Source organism: Ambystoma mexicanum, chromosome 4p, assembly GCF_040938575.1.
Source record: "Ambystoma mexicanum isolate Mex_15411 chromosome 4p, UKY_AmexF1_1, whole genome shotgun sequence".
NCBI classification, from domain to species: domain Eukaryota; kingdom Metazoa; phylum Chordata; class Amphibia; order Caudata; family Ambystomatidae; genus Ambystoma; species Ambystoma mexicanum.
In genome coordinates this window covers 54,531,952-54,544,538 of record NC_090927.1, presented here as the reverse complement: position 1 = coordinate 54,544,538, position 12,587 = coordinate 54,531,952, and the positions used below count along the sequence as shown (strand labels likewise).

General features: G+C 49.5%; 1 protein-coding gene across 2 annotated transcripts in view; it reads left to right on the top strand.

The window, feature by feature from the left end:
* LOC138452986 (NACHT, LRR and PYD domains-containing protein 3-like) overlaps positions 1-12,587 on the top strand; it is a 412,210-nt gene that overhangs the window by 304,775 nt on the left and 94,848 nt on the right. For both annotated transcript variants that reach the window (XM_069605366.1, XM_069605365.1), the window contains exons 7-8: positions 1,257-1,427; positions 2,231-2,395. In XM_069605366.1, coding sequence (XP_069461467.1) covers positions 1,257-1,427; positions 2,231-2,395 — 336 coding nt within the window. The remainder of the gene's footprint in view (positions 1-1,256; positions 1,428-2,230; positions 2,396-12,587) is intronic.

Below are 12,587 nucleotides of genomic sequence, written 5' to 3'. Positions count from 1 at the left end.
AGGAACAGTGGAGCAAAACATGGATCAGCTACAGGTAACATGGATTGCATAGGAGATCAACAGTAAACAGGAACAGTGGAGCAAAACATGGATCAGCTACAGGTAACATGGATTGCATATGAGATCAACAGTAAACAGGAACAGTGGAGCAAAACATGGATCAGCTACAGGTAACATGGATTGCATAGGAGATCAACAGTAAACAGGAACAGTGAAGCAAAACATGGATCAGCTACAGGTAACATGGATTGCATAGGAGATCAACAGTAAACAGGAACAGTGGAGCAAAACATGGATCAGCTACAGGTAACATGGATTGCATAGGAGATCAACAGTAAACAGGAACAGTGGAGCAAAACATGGATCAGCTACAGGTAACATGGATTGCATAGGAGATCAACAGTACACAAGAACAGTGGAGCAAAACATGGACCAGGTACAGGCATTAACAATTAATTAGGGTACTGCAGCAGGTGAGTTTTTAAGGAGCACCGGAATAGAGAGTAAGAGGTAATAGAGCAGAGTGACAGAGGGAGCAGGTTCCAGTGAAGAGGGGCGAGGAGCTGAAAGGAAAGTGAAAGCCAAGACTTGACCAGCTGTGCCAACCTCTTCAGATCAGACGGTGCACAACATAACTTCACTCAAAGCAAAGAATGTACAAGAATAGAGAAGGCTCTCAAAACTGCACATTAATGTTATGTTAAATGACTCTTCTGTGAAATAACTCGTATTTCAGGTCCTCGGAACCAAGTGCTTTGTTTCATGCTTTGGGTTTGCGCAAGAGGGCAGATTTGTAGAATGTGGATATGCTTGCCAAATGTTGGTCTGGTTTAGGTGTCCCAGACAACTGGAAGGACCTGTGTGGAAGTCTACTCGAGTGGACTTCCACACAGGTCCTTCCTGTTGCCTGGGACACCTAACCCAGTCAACATTTGGCAAGCATATCGAATCACCCCGCAGTGCGAATGGGGCGAGATCTGGCGACAGGACCAAATAATTGAACTGGAACTACATAAGTTGTTTACGAATCTTTGATATATTCAAGCTGTGCCCACTCAACCCCACTTGGATAATAAAAAGTGGAAAAAGACACCATATTCATTGGAAAGCAGATCCCTGGAAGCCTTCCTAGTCAGAATCCTGGTTTCTGTTTGTGGGTGCTGACAGTAATCTGAAGGGCAATGGGTGTAACATCTGGGGTGTCCATGCTGTGTCCTGCCTCAGCCTCTCTCTCTCTCTCTCTCTCTCTCTTGCAGCCTCTGGGGGTGCTCTCTCACAGAGTCCTGCTCTGGACACCTGGCCTCGGCTCTCAGCTTGTCTCGGTGTCTCTCAGAGCTGATCCTTGGAAACAATCGCCTAGGGGATTCTGGCGCCAAGGAGCTCTGTGAAGGCCTCAGACATCCGGGCTGCAGACTGCAGAAGCTTGAGTGAGTATCTCTGGGCCCTAGTAGGATGACTTGAGGGGTGCCTCTGTGAGGATCCCCAGGGAGCAGGTAGCCAGGCCTCACACAAGCCTGGGCAAGGAAACAGAAGCTGGAGTCTGCAACCTTTGGCACTCTAGACGCTTTGTACTATTACTCCCATGACTCCCGCCCATTGGCGATGCAGGCTAGGGCAGATGGGAGTTGCAGTTCAAAACATCTGGGCCAGCAAAGCTTGCAGACTCTTGGTGTAGACGCTAAGCAGTAAAGTGAGGTTAAATGGATTGGCTAAGGAAAAGCCCCCAGCGACTCAACCTCCAGCGTAGGTACACACAGATCCCACAAGCACACTAGCTAGCAGAGTTAACTGGCATGAATGCACACCCTAAATAAGAAGACCAAACACCACCCCTGTTCAGTGGCATCAGACGCCCCTTTGTACACACCTGTTACACAGCCCATCCTTGATGGGGCTGTGTAACAGGTGTGTCGGAGCCAGGGTGGCGGAGCCAGGGTGGGTGTAAGGGGGTGGCTGCCCCCTTGTCCCCCCGGTGCTCACTGCTCCCATGTGTGCCCTATTATCCGCCCCCTCTGGCACCAAAAGCTGCCTCGCTACTGGCTCCCTCATGCCCACGCCCACCATCCGCACCCATCTCTCCCAGATCTGATCTTGTTGAATAATAAACGCCAATCCAGATCGAGGCCCATTCTTTCTACTGGCAGCTTGGCAGAGGTAGCAGGAGTGTCCTGTGTAATTGACTTGGAAGACTCTTGCATGACCTGACTCTGAGTCTCTGTGTTCTCTGCAGGATGGATCGCTGCTCCCTGACCGAGTCTTCCTGTGCATATTTCTCCTCAGTCTTCCGTGTGAATCAGCATCTCGTGGATTTGGACCTGGCTGATAATGAACTGGGGGATTCTGGAGTGGCCCAGCTGTGCGAGGGCTTGAGACGCAGCAAGCTGCAGACACTTGGGTACGTAACCTAGGAGCACATATGTTGGTTTGCGCAACACTCTCCTTTTGCAGTCCAGTGTGAAGAATGTGCAGGACCGCCTGTGTGTATCAACAACTAAGATGTATTCCTCCAAGGGTTTCTGAATGATATCAAAGAAAATAAGAGTGACGCAAAGGGCGGACGGGGGTGGCTCACTTCACAGTGATGGTAAAGATATGTAAATTTGGGTGTGATATGTGAGTGTGGATGATGAGGTATGTGAGTGTAGGTGTGATATGTGAGTGTGGGTGAGGTATGTGAGTGTGGGTGTGATATGTGAGTGTGGATGAGGTATGTGAGTGTGGGTGTGTATGTGAGTGTGGATGAGGTATGTGAGTGTGGGTGTGATATGTGAGTGTGGGTGAGGTATGTGAGTGTGGGTGTGATGTGTGAGTGTGGGTGTGATATGTGAGTGTGAGTGTGGATGAGGTATGTGAGTGTGGGTGTGATGTGTGAGTGTGGATGTGATGTGTGAGTGTGGATGAGGTATGTGAGTGTGGGTGTGATGTGAGTGTGGATGAGGAATGTGAGTGTGGATGAGGAATGTGAGTGTGGATGTGATATGTGAGTGTGGGTGTGATGTGTGAGTGTGGATGAGGTATGTGAGTGTGGGTGTGATATGTGAGTGTGGGTGTGATATGTGAATGTGGATGAGGTATGTGAGTGTGGGTGTGATGTGTGAGTGTGGGTGTGATATGTGAGTGTGGATGAGGTATGTGAGTGTGGGTGTGATATGTGAGTGTGGGTGTGATATGTGAGTTTGGATGAGGTATGTGAGTGTGGGTGTGATATGTGAGTGTGGATAAGGTATGTGAGTGTGGGTGTGATATGTGAGTGTGGGTTTGATATGTGAGTTTGGGGGAGATGTGATTGTGGGTGGTATATGTGAGTGTGGGCGAGGCATGTGAGTGCGGTCGCGGTGTGGGAGTGTTGGTGTGATATGTGAATGTGGGTGTGATGTGTGAGTGTGGGTGTGATATGTGAGTGTGAGTGTGGAGGAGGTATGTGAGTGTGGGTGTGATGTGTGAGTGTGGATGAGGTATGTGAGTGTGGGTGTGATATGTGAGTGTGGATGATGTATGTGAGTGTGGATGAGGTGTGTGGGTGTGATATGTGAGTGTGGATGAGGTATGTGAGTGTGGGTGTGATATGTGAGTGTGGGTGTGATATGTGAGTTTGGATGAGGTATGTGAGTGTGGGTGTGATATGTGAGTGTGGATGAGGTATGTGAGTGTGGGTGTGATATGTGAGTGTGGGTGTGATATGTGAGTTTGGGGAGATGTGATTGTGGGTGGTATATGTGAGTGTTGGCGAGGCATGTGAGTGTGACCGCGGTGTGGGTGTGTTGGTGTGATATGTGAATGTGGGTGTGATGTGTGAGTGTGGGTGTGATATGTGAGTGTGAGTGTGGATGAGGTATGTGAGTGTGAGATGTGAGTGTGGGTGTGATGTGTGAGTGTGGATGAGGTATGTGAGTGTGGGTGTGATATGTGAGTGTGGATGACGTATGTGAGTGTGGGTGTGATATGTGAGTCTGGGTGTGATATGTGAATTTGGATGAGGTATGTGAGTGTGGGTGTGATATGTGAGTGTGGATGAGGTATGTGAGTGTGGGTGTGATATGTGAGTGTGGGTGTGATATGTGAGTTTGGGGGAGATGTGATTGTGGGTGGTATCTGTGAGTGTGGGCGAGGCATGTGAGTGTGGATGAGGTATGTGAGTGTGGGTGTTATATGTGAGTGTGGATGAGGTATGTGAGTGTGGGTGTGATATGTGAGTGTGGGTGTGATATGTGAGTTTGGATGAGGTATGTGAGTGTGGGTGTGATATGTGAGTGTGGATGAGGTATGTGAGTGTGGGTGTGATATGTGAGTGTGGGTGTGATATGTGAGTTTGGGGGAGATTTGATTGTGGGTGTGATATGTGAGTTTTATATGTGAGTGTGGGCGAGGCATGTGAGTGCGGCCGCGGTGTGCGAGTGTTGGTGTGATATGTGAATGTGGGTGCAGTAACGGCGTGTGCAAGGGAAGTGAAGGGAAGGATAGGAAAGATAAGGTAGGGAAAGACAAGGAAGGCAGAGGGGAAGACATTCTGATAATAAATTGCTTCCAGCACCCCTTCTATCTCGGTCCCCAAGCATCGGCATCCCGACATATGTGCCAAAGGCAGCACCACGGGTCCTACATGGTTCAAAGACATTGAATGCAGTTGACTTGGACTCGCAGACAGTTCGGTGAGGAGAAATACAGGCTTACAGCAGCGTTGACTTCTCTACTGGTGCGTACCCATTCCAGAGGCTCTGGGACAAAAGGACTCCTTTCCCTCTTCACTCCCATTCTAGGGATCTGGCTGGCACCTGTAGGAGTCCTAGACCTCCAGTGACTTGCCTGGGTACTGGTGCAGCTGGCAGATGGTAGCTCTTGGTCTAACAGCAGCCACTACCAATGTTCCCTGGGGATGGTTAGGGGACAGAGCTTTCCTCTGCATGGGAACACCTGTTTTCACCTCTGGGAGAGGGTTCTGGAATGGACTGCACTCCCAACAGGGCCCAACGAACGCAATCCCCACATCGCATCATTCAAACCCTTCGGTGAAAGATTTGTCATCTGTCAAATTCACTGTGGAAAATCCACGACAGAAACAAGACAACAATTTGAGTTTAAATAACCAGGATCAAAAGCAAGCCCAAAACAAACAATTGGAGTGGGTTGGCGGGTGTATTGGGAAAGCCGAATTCTAGTTAGACTGACGAGTATTGGTCCCAAGAAAAAACCCGGATAGGATCCTGGAAATCCCGACGGTTTAATTGTTCTCAGAGGAAGCAAAGGTTTTGGGGCTTTATTATATTCTGTGCTTCCAGGAGACTTGGCTGAGAACCTCGTGTGAGGGGTGTGAAGCGCTCCTCAATCCTGTTGATAAGGGGGAGTGGGCCGCCCTTTTTCAGGCTTGTTTGTAAGGGGGAGTTGGGCCGCCCTTTTTCAGGCTTGTTTGTAAGGAGGAGTTGGGCCGCCCTTTTTCAGGCTTGTTTGTAAGGGGGAGTTGGGCCGCCCTTTTTCAGGCTTGTTTGTAAGGAGGAGTTGGGCCGCCCCTTTTTCAGGCTTGTTTGTAAGGGGGAGTTGGGCCGCCCTTTTTCAGGCTTGTTTGTAAGGAGGAGTTGGGGTGCCCCTTTGTCAGGCTTGTTTGTAAGGAGGATTTGGGCCGCCCCTTTTTCAGGCTTGTTTGTAAGGGGGAGTTGGGCCGCCCTTTTCCAGGCTTGTTTGTAAGGAGGAGTTGGGCCGCCCCTTTTTCAGGCTTGTTTGTAAGGAGGAGTTGGGCCGCCCCTTTTTCAGGCTTGTTTGTAAGGGGGAGTTGGGCCGCCCCTTTTTCAGGCTTGTTTGTAAGGGGGAGTTGGGCCGCCCCTTTTTCAGGCTTGTTTGTAAGGGGTAGTGGGCTGCCCTTTTTCAGGCTTGTTTGTAAGGAGGAGTTGGGCCGCCCTTTTTCAGGCTTGTTTGTGAGGAGGAGTTGGGGCACCCTTTTTCAGGCTTGTTTGTAAGGGGGAGTGGGCCGCCCTTTTTCAGGCTTGTTTGAAAGGGGGAGTTGGGCTGCCCCTTTTTCAGGCTTGTTTGTAAGGGGGAGTTGGGGCGCCCTTTTTCAGGCTTGTTTGTAAGGGAGAGTGGGCCGCCCTTTTTCAGGCTTGTTTGAAAGGGGGAGTTGGGCCGCCCTTTTTCAGGCTTGTTTGTAAGGGGGAGTTGGGCCACCCTTTTTCAGGCTTGTTTGTAAGGGGGAGTTGGGCCGCCCTTTATCAGGCTTGTTTGCAAGGAGGAGTTGGGCCGCCCTTTTTCAGGCTTGTTTGTAAGGGGGAGTTGGGCTGCCCTTTTTCAGGCTTGTTTGTAAGGGGGAGTTGGGCCGCCCCTTTTTCAGGCTTGTTTGTAAGGGGGAGTTGGGCCGCCCTTTTTCAGGCTTGTTTGTAAGGAGGAGTTGGGCCGCCCCTTTTTCAGGCTTGTTTGTAAGGGGGAGTTGGGCCACCCTTTTTCAGGCTTGTTTGTAAGGAGGAGTTGGGCCGCCCCTTTTTCAGGCTTGTTTGTAAGTAGGAGTTGGGACGCCCCTTTTTCAGGCTTGTTTGTAAGGAGGAGTTGGGCCGCCCTTTTTCAGGCTTGTTTGTGAGGAGGAGTTGGGGCGCCCTTTTTCAGGCTTGTTTGTAAGGGGGAGTGGGCCGCCCTTTTTCAGGCTTGTTTGAAAGGGGGAGTTGGGCTGCCCCTTTTTCAGGCTTGTTTGTAAGGGGGAGTTGGGGCGCCCTTTTTCAGGCTTGTTTGTAAGGGGGAGTGGGCCGCCCTTTTTCAGGCTTGTTTGAAAGGGGGAGTTGGGCCGCCCTTTTTCAGGCTTGTGTGTAAGGGGGAGTTGGGCCGCCCTTTTTCAGGCTTGTTTGTAAGGGGGAGTTGGGCCGCCCTTTTTCAGGCTTGTTTGTAAGGAGGAGTTGGGCCGCCCTTTTTCAGGCTTGTTTGTAAGGGGGAGTTGGGCCGCCCTTTTTCAGGCTTGTTTGTAAGGGGGAGTTGGGCCGCCCCTTTTTCAGGCTTGTTTGTAAGGGGGAGTTGGGCTGCCCTTTTTCAGGCTTGTTTGTAAGGAGGAGTTGGGCCGCCCCTTTTTCAGGCTTGTTTGTAAGGGGGAGTTGGGCCACCCTTTTTCAGGCTTGTTTGTAAGGAGGAGTTGGGCCACCCCTTTTTCAGGCTTGTTTGTAAGGGGGAGTTGGGCCGCCCTTTTTCAGGCTTATTTGTAAGGGGGAGTTGGGCCGCCCTTTTTCAGGCTTGTTTGTAAGGAGGAGTTGGGCCGCCCTTTTTCAGGCTTGTTTGTAAGGGGGAGTTGGGCCGCCCTTTTTCAGGCTTGTTTGTAAGGAGGAGTTGGGCCGCCCCTTTTTCAGGCTTGTTTGTAAGGGGGAGTTGGGCCGCCCTTTTTCAGGCTTGTTTGTAAGGAGGAGTTGGGCCGCCCTTTTTCAGGCTTGTTTGTAAGGGGAAAGGGCTTGTTTGTAAGGAGGAGTTGGGCCGCCCTTTTTCAGGCTTGTTTGTAAGGGGGAGTTGGGCCGCCCTTTTTCAGGCTTGTTTGTAAGGAGGAGTTGGGCCGCCCCTTTTTCAGGCTTGTTTGTAAGGAGGAGTTGGGCCGCCCCTTTTTCAGGCTTGTTTGTAAGGAGGAGTTGGGCCGCCCTTTTTCAAGCTTGTTTGTAAGGAGGAGTTGGGCCGCCCCTTTTTCAGGCTTGTTTGTAAGGAGGAGTTGGGCCGCCCCTTTTTCAGGCTTGTTTGTAAGGAGGAGTTGGGCCGCCCCTTTTTCAGGCTTGTTTGTAAGGAGGAGTTGGGCCGCCCTTTTTCAGGCTTGTTTGTAAGGAGGAGTTGGGCCGCCCCTTTTTCAGGCTTGTTTGTAAGGAGGAGTTGGGCCGCCCCTTTTTCAGGCTTGTTTGTAAGGGGGAGTTGGGCTTGTTAACTTTGATTAAGGTAGACAATGGCTTTGTAATATGTAATCATATCACTCCAAACCCCTACGTCCTGTTGAAGGTCAGGCTGTTGACGTCGCTGGCCGCAGCGCGGCAACAGGAGAAACAAAGTGAGGCAATATAAAGCAGGCCAAATAAATCAGGAGCTGAGACAGGAACGTCTTGACAGGTCTTTAATTTAACTCGAACTGCCGAACTGGCGGTAATCCCGCCTTCCCAATCACGTGGGTCGCAGCCCACTCGTAACTGCAATAAACAGAGGACTGTTCCTCTCAAACACAATAACAACAATGGAAGTAGGACATTACATCTCCCCCCTCCTTAACAAACAATTTACTAGTGTTCAGTTGAATTCCTCAATCCATCTCGTGGGTCTGCGAATGACCCGTTTGGATGGGCTGCGCAGAGGTGGGGCCTGGTTCACTGGGGTGCCGTCACTATCACTGCTGCTATCGTCAGCATCTCTGTCCTCTTCATGATACTCAGAGTCTATCTCTGAAGAGTCATTTGGCAGTGGCGTTGAAGTGCTGACGGGGTTGTCCGTGTTATTAAATGTCCTGAAGAAAGATGAGTTCCTGGTGACCGTGCCCTGTGAGCTGGCTGCCGTTATCATCGAGGGTTATTATCATGGGGTCCGGCTTGAAGGCAGGCATATCCTTCGTGACTTGTTTTTGTCTTACTAATACTTGATCCCCAACTCCGATTTGGCTCGGTCTGGCCTGTCTCCTTGCATCTGCATATTTCTTCATTTTGTCTTTGCTCTCTCAGTCTTTGCTTCTGGCGTTCTTTGCATGCAAGTCTGCGGCCTTGGCTCGTGTGTAGTGAGGGAGCCTTGTTTTGATGACACGTCGAACATTAGCATTGATGGGCATTCACCTGTAGAGCTGTGAGGCGTATTCCGGTATTCCCGCAGCAATGTGCAGATGGCTTGCATGAACGATCCATTTGTGATGGAACAAATCTGGAGCGTGCGTTTGAGATTTCCCATAAAACGTTCCACCATTCCATTTGCTTGAGGCCAAAGTGGTGTGACTTTGTGGTGCTGAAATCCTAGGTGTTGTGCAAACATTGCAAAGTCATTTCCAGTGAAAGGAGGTCCATTATCTGATTTGACTCTGGAGGGAATGCCATAGTCCACAAAGGTTTTGTCCAGTGCTGGTATGACGGCTTGTGCACTAGTCGAGTGGATCAGGTGAACCTCTGGGAATTGCGACATTTCCTCTATGATCACTAGCACATATTTGCCGTTTGCCAGAGGCCCAAACATGTCCACTGCTACTTCGTCCCACACCTGCAGAGGCATCACAGATGCTTGAACTGGTTCTGGAAATGTGCGAGGTGCCACCGCCTGGCATGGTAGACATTTCTTTAGTAGCTGTTCCACCCGCTCGTCTATGGATGGGAACCACACTTTTGTTCTTAATTGTCTTTTGGTTGATACTATCCCCCTGTGTCCAGCGTGTGCAATGTCCAATAGCTGGTTCTGCAGGGCTGCAGGAATAACTATTCTGTTTTCCTTTAATAGTAGGCCTTCCGGTGATGTGGACAGGGTGTCACGGACGAGTTTGAATGTGCGAAAGTGTTGTTCCTCCTCCGTGGACAGGAGTGATGCCCCTCTCTGTCTGTTCTGCCACTAGTTGGATTTTAGACATGACTGTACCGTCTGGAGCAGATGGTCTTTCTGTGTCGCCTCCAGCAGTTGTGCTGTGGTGATGGACTTGGGTAGAGCACTGTTAATCAGATAGCGTAGATATTGGTTTGCTTTGTGTGATTGCCGCTCATCTTGAGCCGAAAGTGGATATTGCGACAGAAAGTCTGCGGGATTGTTGTCCTTGCCCGGGTGGTGTATTATTTTGAATGAGTACTCTTGTAGTCTCAGACCCCATCTGGCGATGCGTGGTGGCATTTTGGCTGTTGGTCTGCCATAGATGGTGGTGAGGGCCTGGTGATCCGTGATTATGGTAAACGGTCGTCCATATAGGAACAAGTGGTAATGTTCGCACGCCCATACTACTGCCAGGCTTTCTTTTTCAGGTTGGGAGTACGCACATTCTGTGGTGGAGAGGCTTCGGCTTGCATAGGCTACAATTCTCCTCGGGGAGTCAGGTGATGCTCCGCGTTTGGATTGCGCTAGGATAGCTCCTAACCCAACTGGGCTGGCGTCTACTGTGAGTTCCGTGTCAAGATCGGGGTCGTAGTAAGCCATGCATGAGGCTGTTGCAATCCGTTTTTTAATTTCTTGAAATGCTTCTTCGCAGGTGTCAGACCATTGGAATTCTTGATTCTTCCCAGTGAGCAGTCGTAGGGGCATGCTCACGGAGGCAAAGTGTTGGATATATCGAGTACAGTAGCTCGCCATTCCCAGGAATGAGCGTACTGCTGAGACTGACGTGGGTGTAGGGGTCTCTACCAGTGCTTGGACCTTTTCCGGATCTAGTTTTAGACCATCTTTTGAGAAGATATGTCCGAAGAATTTGAGAGTGGATTTGCTAATCTCACATTTGTCTGGGTTGAGTGTGAGATGGGCGTTCTCTAGCGCCATGCAGACTCTCCTTAGTGTGTCATCGTGGCTGTCTTGCGTGGTGCCGAAAATTAATATATCGTCAGAATAGTTTAGACAATTGGGAATGTGCTTTATCACCTGGTGTATTTCGTTCTGAAAGATTTCTGCAGCTGAAGATACCCCAAAGCTGAGTCTTTTATATCTGAACAAACCCAGGTGGGTTGAGAAAGTGGTGATATATCTTGAGTCAGGGTGTAACTCCAGCTGATGGTATCCCTTATTTAAATCTAACTTTGAAAATACTTTGGAGCCATGCAGTAGGTGCATCATATCAGTCATTCTTGGGGCAAGGTGTCGTTCTCGCTCTATGGCCACGTTTGGGGCCCTCATGTCAACGCATATGCGAATGCTGTCCTTGTTGTCCTTCTTCGGCACAGGCACAATGGGGGACACCCACGGAATTGGTCCCGATGCTGGTTCTATGATATCCTGCTGTAAGAGTGACTGAATTTCATCCTCTACATGTCTTTGTATGTTGAGGGGTATGCCCCTGTAATGTTGCGCTATAGGAGGGACCTGCGGATTGATATGCAACTTGACTTGTTTGTCCTTCAATTTTCCTAGGCCTGTGAACAGGGACGGGAACATTTTTGTCATCATGTCCTTTGGGCTAGTCGTGTATGCCGACATTATTTGATGCATTATTTGAATGAGTCCCATTTGAATTGCCGATTTGAAGCTTAGGATGCTGCCGCCTGGTACATCCCCTTTTATGACATACATTTTGATCTTTTGACTCTTGTCTTTGTATTGACAGTGGGCAGTAAACATCCCTTGGCAATTGAGTGGCTTGTTAGAGCCGTACGGGTAAGTCAATGCGTCTGCTTCTTTCAGTGCCTTCTTGTAGGTGAGTAATTTGTATGTTTCATCATTTATGACATTGACTGTCGCTCCCGTGTCAATCAGAAATTCTTTGTTTTGTCCATTTACTTGTAGTAGCAGAGTGGGGCTGTATTCCGCAGCTATGCTGTTCCCAATAGCGTGTACATATCCCCTTTTCCTGTCTCCGCTGGATGAGGACGACTGAGACTCCCGTCTTCTGTGAGGTGAATTTTCTAGATATCTGATCTTTTGTCTGGAGTGTCGTTGTTGCGAATCATGTCTGGTATTGGTGTGTCTTGAATATTCTCTTCTTTCTTCCCGCCTTCTCTCCTCTCGCGGGGTGTCGCGTGATGAATATTGAGATTTATGTCTGGAGACTGTGGGTGAATGTCTCTTGCGGGATCTTGAGCTGTCTCTTGCCGAGTTTTGATCTTGCCTCCGTGTGTCCCTGTTTGTGTCCCCTGGCTGGAAGAAGTTGATGTTTCTACACACTGATTGGAAGTGATTTTCACCTCCGCACTTGTCGCAGTTGTGTCCGATGGCAGGACATGGGCCGACATGTGGAAATTTAAAACCGCACCTGTAGCACTTTTTTTGTTCTGCAGGGTGAGGGTCCCTTGATGTCCTGATGGGGCATACTGAAGCAGTGGAGGCAGACTGTGTAATTTTGATGTTACCTAGAGATTCCGTCTGCTGCATTAGAGCGGAGTCAGCTCGTGCGAGTTGTAGTATTTCTTCAAGTGTTCTGATTTTCTGAAGTAGCTTTTTCCTAAATTCATGTGACGCGCGTCCAGCAATGGTTTGAGATTTTAGTGCTTCATCCGTTGAATATTTGTCGAAGTCGCAATATTTTGCTCTTTTCCTTAGACGCATTACGAAATTGTCCATGGTTTCGCCACTTTCCTGTGTTGACGCGTGAAAAATGTGTCGTTCATAGTCGACATTTCGCAGTGGTGCAAAGTAGGCATTCAGTGCATCAATGATACCTTGGAACGTGTCCGTGTTGGATTCAGGCATTTCAAAAACGATGTCACATACCACTGGGCCTAATGAATGGAGTAGGATGCCTCTCAGACGGCGCTCCTCCCTTACCCCCGATGCATCTATGTAAATGTGCAGTTCTTTGAGCCATCTGGCCCATCTGGGGGCGAGACTACTAGTGTCCGCCATGTCAAATGGTGGCAGAGCTTGTAATTGTAATGATTCTGAACCAGTATCTTCTTTGTGAGTGGCTTGGTGAGGTGTGGAGCTGGAGGAAGGGCTCAGGGTTCCACTGTCTGGATTGTCTTCAGACATGATTGATTTCCACCAGATAACAGCAAGGCCTT